The sequence below is a fragment of the Ranitomeya imitator genome, chromosome 5, assembly GCF_032444005.1.
Source record: "Ranitomeya imitator isolate aRanImi1 chromosome 5, aRanImi1.pri, whole genome shotgun sequence".
Classification (NCBI taxonomy): domain Eukaryota; kingdom Metazoa; phylum Chordata; class Amphibia; order Anura; family Dendrobatidae; genus Ranitomeya; species Ranitomeya imitator.
Window position 1 is genome coordinate 687,721,372 of NC_091286.1, and position 15,471 is coordinate 687,736,842.

At 49.5% G+C, this 15,471-nt stretch overlaps 1 protein-coding gene across 1 annotated transcript; it reads right to left on the reverse strand.

Moving 5' to 3' along the window:
• Positions 1-603: 603 nt before the first annotated feature.
• DNAJC27 (DnaJ heat shock protein family (Hsp40) member C27) lies at positions 604-15,263 on the reverse strand. The gene is made up of 8 exons (XM_069728428.1): positions 15,126-15,263; positions 13,866-14,024; positions 6,503-6,585; positions 6,008-6,077; positions 4,906-5,070; positions 4,705-4,827; positions 4,436-4,596; positions 604-3,942 (listed from the first exon to the last, which is right to left on the reverse strand). The coding sequence occupies exons 2-8, from the start codon at positions 13,950-13,952 to the stop codon at positions 3,810-3,812; spliced, it is 822 nt and encodes a 273-aa protein (XP_069584529.1). The 5' UTR covers positions 13,953-14,024; positions 15,126-15,263; the 3' UTR covers positions 604-3,809.
• Positions 15,264-15,471: the final 208 nt, after the last annotated feature.

Below are 15,471 nucleotides of genomic sequence, written 5' to 3' on the forward strand. Positions count from 1 at the left end.
TCTGTAGTTAGGGCTATCTTTGCTCACGTAGGCACCACTAGGGACTGCGAGGTCAGGATCTCCAGTCTGTACTGCAACCGGAAGGGTCAGTCGCGGTTTCTAGCTTTGCCTATTATCCCGAGTGAGCTGCTACACTAGCATAACAAGGACATTAGTACAGGATAGGGGACATTACTACATAATAAAGTGGGGTGAACACATTTTTATAAGATTTAGAACACTACAAGGGCCAACACATCTGACCAAAAAGAAGGGGGGCCCAGGTCCAAATTTTACAACGGGGCCCAACGGACTCTAGTTACGCCACTGTATATATTGTCACCACTCTTACAGTACAAAGCTCCATATTGTGACATCCTCATATCCTCAGGATTCCTCCACCGAACCTGACATTTCCTTCAGTTTCTCAGTGTTAAGGTCCTTTTTTTCCTATATTTTTCCCAGACCCATTTGCACCATCAGAGCCGTCCAAATCATCCTTCTCCAATCTTCTTCTATCCCCCTTTTCAAAACCTTGTTACCTTTGTGGTCGTCAGTGTAAGTCCCCCCAAGTGTCAGCAGTTTGTGTAGCACCAATGGTAAAGTGCGTCAGGATGAACTCGATGAAAGACATGCCACGTTTATGGAAGGTAAAAACACAACACAAGATATACAAATGTAATAATACAAAGCCAATATCCAGCACTCACGGGGTTAAAAAAGGAAGTGACTGCTGGGAAAAGTAAAGTCGGGCACCACCTCTCCTAGGTCATGTGTCGTCATTAGCTTTTTTTTTTTTTCCAAATTAAATATTCTATTGCAATGTAGAAACCATCAACAAGTAGGCCAGCCGCTTCTGACTGATCTGTCATTTTAACGTTCGGCCTTCAGTTTCCAGCTGCGAGTGGCATGTGGATCATATTTAATGGGTATTTCTGCAAGTGATAAATGCTAGAACCCGCCAAATATTAGAAAGGGGTACTCTAGTCCCTCGGTCATTTTTAGGAGGATTTTCATTGGTTTGAGCATGTCAGATAAACATTGTTCTTTTTAACAGAATGAGCCGCCCTATATGTTCACTAAAGCCAAAAACAGAGTAAAAATAAAGCAGGTGTCCTGCTTGCTGATGGTTTCCACATAACAATAAATAAAAAAAAGGGGGAAATGCTTATTATATTTCATGAGGGAGTGTGAAGTGTAAGTGCAGAGAGCGTTAAATATCACAATATAGCCTCTAATATACATATATATAGCAAAACGCTCAATAAAACATCCTCTGGGGGCCACGTCCATGATTGGCATACGGAGGAATTCTCATTAACATATTAGAGTGGGAAGTGCCTTGATAAATTAATTTACATACGCCATCTGCTGCACAACTCCAAATAATTACTCTATAATCCAATATTATAATCCAGAGCTGAATTCACAATTCTGCTGGCTTCAGAGCTGGAATGCAATGTTAGTCAATAAGGCAGTGCTCATTTGCGTGCGAGTTTTTCCTCCACACTATGCGCATGCCGTGCTATTTTTACGCACCACCCAATATTTAATCAGCCGAGAACAATAAATTCACAACGTTAATCGTCAGAGAATAGAATAGATACATAAATCGAATAAAACAAGAGAAAAAATGGAATGGGGCCCTCATATTTTTCTCAACCAGCTGAGGGAAAGCCGACAGCTGGGGGCTGAGATTTATTACTCCCTTCCCAGACTATAAACATGGATCTTCCCAGGCTATTAGTATCAGCTCACAGCTATCAATGTAGCTTTAACTGGTTATTAACAAGGGGTGTCCCCCCACAAAAATGGTGTGGGTCCCTCATATTTTTCTCAACCAGCTGAGGGAAAGCCGACAGCTGGGGGCTGATATTTACTATTCCCTTCCCAGACTATAAACATGGATCTTCCCAGGCTATTAGTACCAGCTCACAGCTGTCAGTGTAGCTTTAACTGGTTATTAAGGGGTGTCCCCCCACAAAAATGGCGTGGGTCCCTCATATATTCTCAACCAGCTGAGGGAAAGCCGACAGCTGGGGGCTGATATTTATTACTCGCTTCCTAGACTATAAACATGGATCTTCCTAGGCTATTAGTACCAGCTCACAGCTGTCAGTGTAGCTTTAACTGGTTATTAACAAGGGGAGTCCCTCCTACAAAAAGGGTGTGGGTCCCTCATATTTTTCTCAACCAGCTGAGGGAAAGCCGACAGCTGGGGGCTGAGATTTATTACTCACTTCCTAGTCTATAAACATGGATCTTCCTAGGCTATTAGTATCAGCTCACAGCTATCAGTGTAGCTTTAACTGGTTATTAACAAGGGGCGTCCCCCCACAAAAATGGCGTGGGTCCCTCATATTTTTCTTAACCAGCTGAGGGAAAGCCGACAGAATGTCTGCTACTTTATATACACAGATGTGAGCGAACCCTTAACAGAATTTCAATAATACCAAAGCAGTACTTGCAATCTATAACCCTTGTGAGGAAGTTAGTGTCCCCCTAGAGGAACCAATATGACTTAAGCGGTCTTCATCTCAAAAGTGGGCTTTACAGGATGCCAACAGCACCACACCTTCCCATGGGTTATGACTGGCATTGCGGCTCAGCTCCATTAAAGTGAAAGGAACTGAGCCTCAATGTCACATATAACCTGCAAGAAAGCAACCATGTTTTTCTAAGTTTGGACAACCCCTTTAAGGAGGGGTTATCTTCTGTGTCAATGACCTTTTGTGGTGCAAACGGAAGCCCGTAATGAGGAGGACTGCATTGGGCACCATGCATTCCTGGATTGCCAGGAGACCCCCCCGACATTTTAGAGGTCACTGTGAGAATGAAGCGTCACTGAGCACGTGCGACCATCACTCCTAAAAGCAATAGTGGTCGCACGAGCTCACTCCTGCTGCATTCACATAGGGCACTTTTAGACTCTTATACTCATAATCGGAGGGGAATGAAGGGGTCGGACCAGCAAAGATGGTACATCTATCATGTAGATATATGTTATTTATGAGACAACCCATTAATACATTTTTATATGATTTGGGGATACTGTCCCTTTAACTCTTAGGCGTCTGCATCGCCACCTAGTGGCACTTCATATCCTTTTCTATATGCTGTATATGTTTTCCTTTGCATTTTTTTTAGGACGGCTTTCAATCTTAAAGATGCTTCTAAATAACCCAAGCGCCATATACGATACAAAATCTATAGGTGTCCATTCTTGAAAAATAATATGGTGCCCTATAGGGGAAAGAACACAATAAGTAACCTTCATCCTGACTGCACCGATTGCACACCTGACTCTGTATCTTCCAACATGACAACTAAAATAAAAAGGGAAATAACGGAAGGGAAACCGGAGACACGAAACCTGCTTGTGCTTATACGGCTAGACCCGCCCCCAAGGAGCGACCCACGCTCCGCCTGTGCTAGACCCGCCCCCAAGGAGCAACCCACGCTCAGCCTGTGCTAGAACCGCCCCCCGAGGAGCGACTCACACCCAGCCTGTGCTAGAACCGCCCCCGAGGAGCGACTCACGCTCAGCCTGTGCTAGAACCGCCCCCGAGGAGCGACTCACACTCAGCCTGTGCTAGAACCGCCCCCGAGGAGCGACTCACGCTCAGCCTGTGCTAGAACCGCCCCCGAGGAGCGACCCTCCCTCCGCCTGTGCATAGATGCCATTGTGGAAACGTCCACACTGTGTCTGCATGCAGCCGAAACTTTATCACAAATATGGCGGGTGTATTGTCCACAAGGGGGCGTCGCAGCCCCCGGTACAATCTTTTAGTGCTGGGTGTGTCAGGAGGATAGGACTCTCACGGTGACCTCTATTTTATGTTCTTTAATAAGGCTGTCCGGGCGTTCACCACCGCCTTAAAGGCGTCTTCACTTCCTGGAGCAACGCATTTGTCCGGGTGGAGGAGCACCGCGAGCTTCCGATAGGCTTTATTTACTTCTTCCCTACAAGAGGAAACGCAGAATAATAGTGACGGTATTATATAAAGGGGCTACGGCAAACACTTTATCATTCTATAGTGATAAAGATTATTCACATGTGGAAAACATTTTATATAGTTGACAATCTTCCCAGAAAATTCACCCCAAGCTCGGAAGATGCAACGTTCGGAGAAAGTACAAAACAGTCCAAGAGCTAAAGCTCGGACTCTAAAGGTCTCAGAATGGGAAATGTTCAAGTTCATAACAAAAAACCCTGGACTAGCATGAATTTTTTTTTTAGCCAGTGAAAGGGTTAATCCCTGGGGATTTAGGGCAGTGAAAATATTAAACTCAGTGGTGAAATACAGTATGTATTGGTTAAGCCCCTGGTGGTCTAGGGTATGAGGCGATTAATAGCTAAATCCCCATGGGGGTCTAGGACAGTCAAAACGGTAAACTGCTGGAGGTATGATGTATATGGAACTATGCAGAAGAATATGTGTTTCCCGCCGTTTACCTGGTGGCACCAGGCTTCACCCCTAACATGTCCCAGCTGTCCTTGCTGTTACGAATCCGGCGAATAGTATCCGCCTGCTCTTTGGTGAAGCCGATATTAATGGAGGACACGGGTTTCTTGCCGCCATTGTCACATAAGTCCACGATGGCCGAGTAGAAAGCCTTAGAAGAGAAGACACGGACATGAGAGATCGCACACGGATGCAGCAGAGCTGGATGTGCCACAGGACACACTCGGCTCTGCTACACTCTGCTGCTCATACAAGTTACCTGGAACATCTCGTTGATGCCTTCTCCGCTTTGGGCAGAAGTTTCGAAGTACAGGAACCCCCTGCTCTCGGCCCAGAGTCGCCCCTCGCTCTCATCCACGCACCGGTGCTTAGTGCAGTCGATCTGTGAAGAAATGACATATAGAGACCACAGGGGGGCGCTGTGTACACAGGGCGATAACCACAGACATGCTGCACTCACCTTGTTGGCGCAGACCGCGAAGACGATGTTCTCGATGTTGCCCTGCAGGCCCAGCTCCTGCTTCATCTCCGACAGCCAGGCGTCCAGACTGTCGAAGGACTCCTTCAGGCAGACGTCGTACACCAGGATCACCCCCTGCGTGTCCTTGTAAAACTCGTTCCGGACCTATGAGGGGGGACAACTGATAAGCCTCCACAAGAGATTCTGCAGCAGCTGTGGCAATGCCCGGATCTATTGTGGCCACAGCTGCTGCAGGTTTCCATGAGCTGTGAGTGATTCATCAGTATCTCTCTTCCTTCCCCAAAAAGAGGTACTGCAGCAGGAAACTGCATGGAGATCCATCATAGACGAACATTAGCTCTGGAAACCATCAACAAGTAGGTCAGCCAAGGAATCCGTATAATATCTTTCAGAATCAGTAGCCAATCTAGTCACATAAAGAGGCAACACAGGAAAAATGAAGCAACTCTGCAAATAGTCTTTAGTAAAAACGTCAGACCGTTTTGTGTACACAGCTCCTGCGTTACTAGTGTGTCTCCATGGTAACAGACTACGAACAGACTTCGTGTAGTCAGATCCTGCAGTCACATTGGATTGAGACAAAAGATTTGTAGGACCTTGTTCCAGCGGCCGCTTCTGTAGAATGTGGTTGCTGCAATGGAGCCCTGCAGATCTCTCCTCCTAACTACTAGCACCCCCCGCTGGCAAGCAGAAAGAGGTCCGTAGGGCTTTGATCTGGGGGCCACCGACCACCACTTTGGCCGCTGGACCAGTTTCTTGCTGCTCATTTTGTTTAATGTGGACTTGAAAAATGGAATCAAGCAAAACTGCAGCTCCGACTACAGAGGGATTGTTTGTAGTCTGTTGCCACGGAGACAGGTAGTTCTGGAACTCTACACAGAAAATGTAGCGATTTTGAATTCTTTTTCCCCGCCCTGCAGCCAGATCTTTTATATTTCTGCATGGATGGACCTGAGCGAGGTCTTGATTTTTACGGGAGCAGTATTTCTCTCTACCAGTACCTTATTTGTAATAAATTATTGCATTGGAGGGGGGTTAAAACAATAATAATTTAGTGGCCCCCCACATGCATGTACCTCACCTCATAGAAAAACGGGTGGCCGGCCATGTCGAATATGTTCACCTTGATTTCTCGCTCTCGGATTTGGACTCTGAAGAATAAAAGTGAGAGCGATCAGATTCAGGGGTCCTGGGGTCAGTTCTTCTGCAGGTCATTGTGGGGAGAGGGTCCTGTCGATCACTACACAGGAGGGCCGCGGCTCTGACCGGACGCTTGTGCCTCGATTAGGAAAGTGTTAATTAAATTATATAAAATCTCTCCATATTATTGGCTCTGATGTCATCAGCCCCGGAGATACAGGACTGTCCAGTATGACGGACTGAAGGAGACATATGTAATTCCACCAGCAGGTGGCAGCATCACACAGGAAAAATACTAGTGATCATCCCAGAAGTGGGGCCCCTACAACAGAACTGGGCTGCAGGGGACCGTTTGGTGCTGACACATTCAAAATGCCAAGAAATGTTTCCAGTAAAACCAGAGACTACGGACAAGTCACAAAGGCTCGGTACTCACTTAGTGACGCCATAATCAATCCCGATGGTCGTCTGATACTTGGGGACGAATCTCTTCTCACAGTAACGTTTTATAATGCAGCTCTATAGCGAGGACACAAAAGAAAGTAATGTATGTACACAGTGACCAGCAGAATAGTGAGTGCAGCTCTGGGGTATAATACAGGATGTAACTCAGGATCAGTAATGTAATGTATGTACACAGTGACTGCACCAGCAGAATAGTGAGTGCAGCTCTGGGGTATAATACAGGAGGTAACTCAGGATCAGTAATGTAATGTATGTACACAGTGACTGCACCAGCAGAATAGTGAGTGCAGCTCTGGGGTATAATACAGGATGTAACTCAGGATCAGTAATGTAATGTATGTACACAGTGACTGCACCAGCAGAATAGTGAGTGCAGCTCTGGGGTATAATACAGGATGTGACTCAGGATCAGTAATATAATGTATGTACAGAGTGACTGCACCAGCAGAATAGTGAGTGCAGCTCTGGGGTATAATACAGGAGGTAACTCAGGATCAGTAATGTAATGTATGTACACAGTGACTGCACCAGCAGAATAGTGAGTGCAGCTCTGGGGTATAATACAGGAGGTAACTCAGGATCAGTAATGTAATGTATGTACACAGTGACTGCACCAGCAGAATAGTGAGTGCAGCTCTGGGGTATAATACAGGATGTAACTCAGGATCAGTAATGTAATGTATGTACACAGTGACTGCACCAGCAGAATAGTGAGTGCAGCTCTGGGGTATAATACAGGATGTGACTCAGGATCAGTAATATAATGTATGTACAGAGTGACTGCACCAGCAGAATAGTGAGTGCAGCTCTGGGGTATAATACAGGAGGTAACTCAGGATCAGTAATGTAATGTATGTACACAGTGACTGCACCAGCAGAATAGTGAGTGCAGCTCTGGGGTATAATACAGGATGTAACTCAGGATCAGTAATGTAATGTATGTACACAGTGACTGCACCAGCAGAATAGTGAGTGCAGCTCTGGGGTATAATACAGGATGTGACTCAGGATCAGTAATATAATGTATGTACAGAGTGACTGCACCAGCAGAATAGTGAGTGCAGCTCTGGGGTATAATACAGGAGGTAACTCAGGATCAGTAATGTAATGTATGTACACAGTGACTGCACCAGCAGAATAGTGAGTGCAGCTCTGGGGTATAATACAGGAGGTAACTCAGGATCAGTAATGTAATGTATGTACACAGTGACTGCACCATCAGAATAGTGAGTGCAGCTCTGGAGTATAATACAGGATGTAACTCAGGATCAGTAATGTAATGTATGTACACAGTGACTGCACCAGCAGAATAGTGAGTGCTGCTCTGGAGTATAATACAGGATGTAACTCAGGATCAGTAATGTAATGTATGTACACAGTGACTGCACCAGCAGAATAGTGAGTGCAGCTCTGGGGTATAATACAGGATGTAACTCAGGATCAGTAATGTAATTTATGTACACAGTGACTGCACCAGCAGAATAGTGAGCACAGCTCTGGAGTATAATACAGGATGTAACTCAGGATCAGTAATGTAATGTATGTACACAGTGACTGCACCAGCAGAATAGTGAGTGCAGCTCCGGGGTATAATACTGGATGTAACTCAGGATCAGTAATGTAATGTATGTACACAGTGACTGCACCAGCAGAATAGTGAGTGCAGCTCCGGGGTATAATACAGAATGTAACTCAGGATCAGTAATGTATGTACACAGTGACTGCACCAGCAGAATAGTGAGTGCAGCTCTGGGGTATAATACAGGATGTAACTCAGGATCAGTAATGTAATGTATGTACACAGTGACTGCACCAGCAGAATAGTGAGTGCAGCTCTGGGGTATAATACAGGATGTAACTGCTGTTTCCATAATTGTTCTCTTGTGTCTACAAGACTGGGGAGTTCCACCACTCCTCTTGGGCTATCTGCACAAAAGCTGTTCTACCCTGTATGCACACATGGATTTTTCCTCTCTGAACCCTGTTCACACAGGTTATATACAGATGATCAGGTTTTTAAATACATCAGATAGGGATTGCATACATTAGTTAGGACTGCTCTGATATGGGTATACCGTGAAGATTGGTAGAGCAGCTTAGTATACATTTTTTGCAAAAAACGTATCAACCTAATACCCTGTTTTTTACATCTTTTACTAGCACTTGCGGATTACTGCAACATTTTTTCAAACTGAGTGTTTTTGGTTTTACTATTCTCTTTTGTGTCTTCAAAATAGTGAGTGCAGCTCTGGGGTATAATACAGGATGTAAGTCAGGATCAGTAATGTAATGTATGTACACAGTGACTGCACCAGCAGAATAGTGAGTGCAGCTCTGGGGTATAATACAGGATGTAACTCAGGATCAGTAATGTAATGTATGTACACAGTGACTGCACCAGCAGAATAGTGAGTGCAGCTCTGGGGTATAATACAGGATGTAAGTCAGGATCAGTAATGTAATGTATGTACACAGTGACTGCACCAGCAGAATAGTGAGTGCAGCTCTGGGGTATAATACAGGATGTAACTCATGATCAGTAATGTATATACACAGTGACTCTTGTGTTCGGGGTCCAGGCCGTGTGATCCTCCCCAGTTCTGCTTCCTTCCCATACACAGCGGCCATATTACTCGGCAGCGCAGTCCTATTACGCAGGTTGTGTATATGAATCGGGGTCCCCTTAGCTGTGGGTGGGATACGTGTGCGGTGTAGATTATTACGGCAGGTCTCTGGGAGCTGCTGTCTCGCATTCTGTAGCATGATGAACATACACCTCAGTTACAATTTAAAGGGCCAGTACATCTACATTCATGACTGCAGTGGGTGATGTCAGTGTGATATGGACATAACTGTCTCCACAGGTTCTCAGTAGTGGAGAAATGTGACATACGATAATGATTGTGGGGGCAGAGGAGATACTGGACTTCCCATCAGCCATTCCTTACACTGCATTGGTAGATTATATGCACAGGAGCGGGCAGAACACGTCTACCGGGACCCCCGCAATTCAGCGATGCGGGTGGGGTGGCAGAATTGCGACTGGATGAACAGCGGAAAGTTCTCTGCGTTTTTGTAATTTATTTCTATCTAATAATAGAAGCATTTTCCACCAACATGCGGGGTGGGGGGATCCATGATCCAGTAGTTGCCCCCATGCAGCGGGGGACAGACTGACCGTGCAGTAAGTGGCGATCTGCGCTGTCCTTTCTGGAGCGCCACACAGGGGTCCGGAGACTTTCATCTCCTCCATATATTTAGAAGGGTCCCAGAGATCAGCGCCCCACTACTCAGAAAAACATTGCAGATGTACCGAAGACCCCCAATGTACTGTGTAATGAGAAGTATAAGGTGGGCTCCAGGGCACTGACAGCCAGGGGTGCCCAAACAACAGGGCCCCATGTAACAGTGCCTGAAGCAGAGCCCCGCGTAACAGTGCCGGACACAGAGCCCCACGTAACAGTGCCTGACGCAGAGCCCCACGTAACAGTGCCTGACACATACACTCGTGTTCAGACTGATGGAGGCCGTGGAGGGTTGTGGTATCTCACAAGCAAAAATTTGGACTTAACTTTTGTGAATCCCCCCTGAGTCTAAGGCTCCCCATAAGTCTAATGCTCCCGACTCTAAGGGACCCCCGACTCTAAGGCTCACCCAAGTCTAGGGCTCCCCCCGAGTCTAAGGCTCCCCGAGTCTAATGGTCCCCCGAGTCTAATGGTCCCCCGAGTCTAAGGCTCCCCCAACTCTAAGGCTCCCCCAACTCTAAGGCTCCCCCAACTCTAAGGCTCCCCCAACTCTAAGGCTCCCCCTGAGTCTAAGGCTCCCCCGAGTCTAAGGCTCCCCCGGGTCTAAGGCTCCCCCGGGTCTAGGGTTCCCCGAGTCTAATGCTCTCCCAGAGTCTAAGGCTCCCCCGAGTCTAAGGCTCCCCCGAGTCTAAGGCTCCCCCGAGTCTAAGGCTCCCCCGAGTCTAAGGCTCCCCCGAGTCTAAGGCTCCCCCGAATCTAGGGCTCCCAGAGTCTAAGGCTCCCCCGAGTCTAAGGCTCCCCCGGGTCTAAGGCTCCCCCGGGTCTAAGGCTCCCCTGGGTCTAAGGCTCCCCCGAATCTAGGGCTCCCAGAGTCTAAGGCTCCCCCGGGTCTAAGGCTCCCCCGGGTCTAAGGCTCCCCCGAATCTAGGGCTCCCCCGAGTCTAAGGCTCCCCCGAGTCTAAGGCTCCTCCGGGTCTAAGGCTCCCCCGAGTCTAAGGCTCCCCCGAGTCTAAGGCTCCCCCGAGTCTAAGGCTCCCCCGAATCTAGGGCTCCCAGAGTCTAAGGCTCCCCCGGGTCTAAGGCTCCCCCGGGTCTAAGGCTCCCCCGGGTCTAAGGCTCCCCCGGGTCTAAGGCTCCCCCGAATCTAGGGCTCCCAGAGTCTAAGGCTCCCCCGGGTCTAAGGCTCCCAGAGTCTAAGGCTCCCCCGGGTCTAAGGCTCCCCCGAGTCTAAGGCTCCCCCGAATCTAGGGCTCCCAGAGTCTAAGGCTCCCCCGGGTCTAAGGCTCCCCCGGGTCTAAGGCTCCCCCGAGTCTAGGGCTCCCCCGAGTCTAGGGCTCCCCCTGAGTCTAGGGCTCCCCGAGTCTAAGGCTCCCCCAGGTCTAAGGCTCCCCCGGGTCTAAGGCTCCCCCGAATCTAGGGCTCCCAGAGTCTAAGGCTCCCAGAGTCTAAGGCTCCCCCGGGTCTAAGGCTCCCCCGAGTCTAAGGCTCCCCCGAATCTAGGGCTCCCAGAGTCTAAGGCTCCCCCGGGTCTAAGGCTCCCCCGGGTCTAAGGCTCCCCCGGGTCTAAGGCTCCCCCGGGTCTAAGGCTCCCCCGGGTCTAGGGCTCCCCCGAGTCTAGGGCTCCCCCTGAGTCTAGGGCTCCCCGAGTCTAAGGCTCCCCCGGGTCTAAGGCTCCCCCGGGTCTAAGGCTCCCCCGAGTCTAAGGCTCCCCCGAATCTAGGGCTCCCAGAGTCTAAGGCTCCCCCGAGTCTAAGGCTCCCCCGGGTCTAAGGCTCCCCCGGGTCTACGGTTCCCCCGGGTCTAAGGCTCCCCCGGGTCTAAGGCTCCCCCGGGTCTAAGGCTCCCCCGAATCTAGGGCTCCCAGAGTCTAAGGCTCCCCTGGGTCTAAGGCTCCCCCGGGTCTAAGGCTCCCCCGGGTCTAAGGCTCCCCCGAATCTAGGGCTCCCCCGAGTCTAAGGCTCCCCCGAGTCTAAGGCTCCTCCGGGTCTAAGGCTCCCCCGAGTCTAAGGCTCCCCCGAGTCTAAGGCTCCCCCGAATCTAGGGCTCCCAGAGTCTAAGGCTCCCCCGGGTCTAAGGCTCCCAGAGTCTAAGGCTCCCCCGGGTCTAAGGCTCCCCCGGGTCTAAGGCTCCCCCGAATCTAGGGCTCCCAGAGTCTAAGGCTCCCCCGGGTCTAAGGCTCCCCCGAGTCTAGGGCTCCCCTGAGTCTAGGGCTCCCCCTGAGTCTAGGGCTCCCCGAGTCTAAGGCTCCCCCGAGTCTAAGGCTCCCCCGGGTCTAAGGCTCCCCCGGGTCTAAGGCTCCCCCGAGTCTAAGGCTCCCCCGAGTCTAGGGCTCCCCCGAGTCTAAGGCTCCCCCGGGTCTAAGGCTCCCCCGAGTCTAAGGCTCCCCCGAGTCTAAGGCTCCCCCGGGTCTAAGGCTCCCCCGAGTCTAGGGCTCCCCCGAGTCTAAGGCTCCCCCGAGTCTAAGGCTCCCCCGGGTCTAAGGCTCCCCCGAGTCTAAGGCTCCCCCGAGTCTAAGGCTCCCCCGAGTCTAGGGCTCCCAGAGTCTAAGGCTCCCCCGGGTCTAAGGCTCCCCCGGGTCTAAGGCTCCCCCGAGTCTAAGGCTCCCCCGAGTCTAAGGCTCCCACGAGTCTAAGGCTCCCCCGAGTCTAGGGCTCCCCCGGGTCTAAGGCTCCCCCAGGGTCTAAGGCTCCCCCGAGTCTAAGGCTCCCCCGAGTCTAAGGCTCCCCCGGGTCTAAGGCTCCCCCGGGTCTAAGGCTCCCCCGAGTCTAAGGCTCCCCCGAGTCTAAGGCTCCCCCGAGCTGAGTACATCCCATGGACTGGGATGTATGGAAACTGCACTAACCTGGGGTGTCCGCCATGCTTTTAACATGTGAGTGTTATCTTTTCTCATTTATTCCCTTTATGTTATAATTACCCATGTACATATTTGCAATTGTCTCATTTGTAACATCTTTATAAACTATTTTTGATAAAGCACTGCCTAAGTATTTTTATGGGATATAATATTTCATATTAGTTCGTTCATCCATGCTCTAAACGTACCCTGTCTCTTGAAGAGAATTACGCTACTGTGTTGGGTTAGCTTCGGACCCGTTTAATCGAAGCTGGTGGCAGCGAGAAGTGTGCAGACTTTTGGGTTATGTTGTAGCAGCTGCGGCGTTAATAATTATTGTTCCTGCCTGAGTGGGAGTAGTTATCGCGTCGCTGCAGCGTGCCCAATAGCCAGTACATAGCAGGCAGCCTTTCTAGCGACTAATTACCCAGGGTGCAGTACCTAATCTGACCTGAGAGTAAGGGGGGCGCCAGAGAGCTGCAAGTGTTAAGTGGAACTGTAAGCGGGATATACATAAATCCCTGCAGTTTGTGGTATATTGAAAGCAGTGGGATACCTAGAATAAGCCCCTGCTGTAAGCTAAGAGGTCAATAGCCTTGTGTGTGTTTTTTTTCATCACATCGTGGAGTGGAGGGATAACTAAGATAAGCCCCCCTGCACATGTGATAGCCGTCTGTTGGCCTAAAGTCACCCCAACCCGTGACGTAGGGGTGACGGTCACGGTGTGAATCCTGACCAATTGGTGACAGCGGTCAGGGGAATCGTGACAGTGCTTTAGTAAATTTGAGAAGGATCCGTCCTCAGCACGTCCCGTCAGTCCTCTGTGTGTGTGAGAAAGCTCAGTGCAACCTTTCTCATCCCAATGGATGCCTATGCAGAGCGCAGCAGCAGAGTTTGTCATTGTCTGGTCTGATTTGCACAGGCAGCGGCAGGGATGACAGAATCCACTATCATTCTAGTAGACTCGTCATCTCAGTTGCTGCCTATGCAGAGCGCAGCATCCAATGAAAAACTCTCATCTCTACATGCTGCGCTCTGCATAGGAATCTGTGGGACTGACCGACATGTGCAGAAAGCTTCAGATATTCCAGTCTGCATAGTATAGTAATAATCCACTCTAGACTTTCCAGAGCACAGAGCTCCGGGGGAGCAGCGTCCTATTCATGCCCCCATGTAATCCTGAGCACTACAAAGCCCAGCCGTCCCTGGAGCCTGACACGGGATGAATGGCGCCGTGCACTGCTGCCTCCTCTTACCTTGCCCACCTCGGCGTTGCCCATGCTGATGACTTTGATGCGCAGCGCCTTGCGGCTCTCCTTCCTCTTCTGTAGATTGGTCTCCATGGCTGCCGGACAGAAGAAGACGGGGAGGGTCCGGCGGTACGTGGGGGTCCGACACGTGCTACATACACCGACCTGCCGGAGACGGGGGGAGTACAGAACATGTCATTGCATATACTGTATATAGGGCCGTATATCCCGTACATTACACTGTATATAGGGCCGTATATCCCGTACATTACACCGTATATAGGGCCGTATATCCCGTACATTACACCGTATATAGGGCCGTATATCCCATACATTACACTGTATATAGGGCCGTATATACCGTACATTACACCGTATATAGGGCCGTATATCCTGTACATTACACTGTATATAGGGCCGTATATCCCGTACATTACACTGTATATAGGGCCGTATATCCCGCACATTACACTGTATATAGGGCCGTATATCCCGTACATTACACTGTATATAGGGCCGTATATCCCGCACATTACACTGTATATAGGGCCGTATATCCCGTACATTACACTGTATATAGGGCCGTATATCCCGCACATTACACCGTATATAGGGCCGTATATCCCGCACATTACACCGTATATAGGGCCGTATATCCCGTACATTACACCGTATATAGGGCCGTATATCCTGTACATTACACCGTATATAGGGCCGTATATCCCGCACATTACACCGTATATAGGGCCGTATATCCCGTACATTACACTGTATATAGGGCCGTATATCCCGTACATTACACCGTATATAGGGCCGTATATCCCGCACATTACACCGTATATAGGGCCGTATATCCCGTACATTACACCGTATATAGGGCCGTATATCCCGTACATTACACTGTATATAGGGCCGTATATCCCGTACATTACACCGTATATAGGGCCGTATATCCCGTACATTACACCGTATATAGGGCCGTATATCCCGTACATTACACCGTATATAGGGCCGTATATCCCGTACATTACACTGTATATAGGGCCGTATATCCCGCACATTACACCGTATATAGGGCCGTATATCCCGTACATTACACTGTATATAGGGCCGTATATCCCGCACATTACACCGTATATAGGGCCGTATATCCCGCACATTACACCGTATATAGGGCCGTATACCCCCCTGTATCCCCTCGCACTGACCCCCTATACTATACCCCGTGTGTATGCGCATGCGGAGCATTAGGGGCAGAGCTCTCACCTCTCCAGTAGGGGGCAGTGTGCCGGCTCCTCCGGTGGGGGCCGCTCAGCCCCTGGTCGCCCCCTGATCTGTGTCACGTGACCACAGCCGCAGCAGCACCACCAGGAATGAGGAGAGAGGGCGGGGACACGTGGTGACGTCACCCATAGCAGCAAACAAATCCGTAGCGATCCGGGGGCGTTCCCCAAGCGTGTCCCGCCTATTGGTAGGGCAGACATCTTGGCTGGGACTACATCACCCGGCATGCACTGGGGTTTTTTAGTTTCATTTGCTGCAAGTCATGACAGAAATTGGTAATTAATTTTATGTTTTCATAGATCCTACTTTTATAAAGATGCAGCAATAC

What these genes read in the sequence shown, in the direction of transcription:
- DNAJC27 (XM_069728428.1), bottom strand. Translation starts at nt 13,952, where the DNA reads ATGGAGACCAATCTACAGAAGAGGAAGGAGAGCCGCAAGGCGCTGCGC. An exon ending in GCCACCCGTTTTTCTATGAG is followed by an intron (nt 5,071 to 6,007) that starts GTGAGGTACATG and finishes CCCCCCTCATAG; the next exon opens with GTCCGGAACGAGTTTTACAA. An exon ending in TCGCGGTCTGCGCCAACAAG is followed by an intron (nt 4,828 to 4,905) that starts GTGAGTGCAGCA and finishes ATTTCTTCACAG; the next exon opens with ATCGACTGCACTAAGCACCG.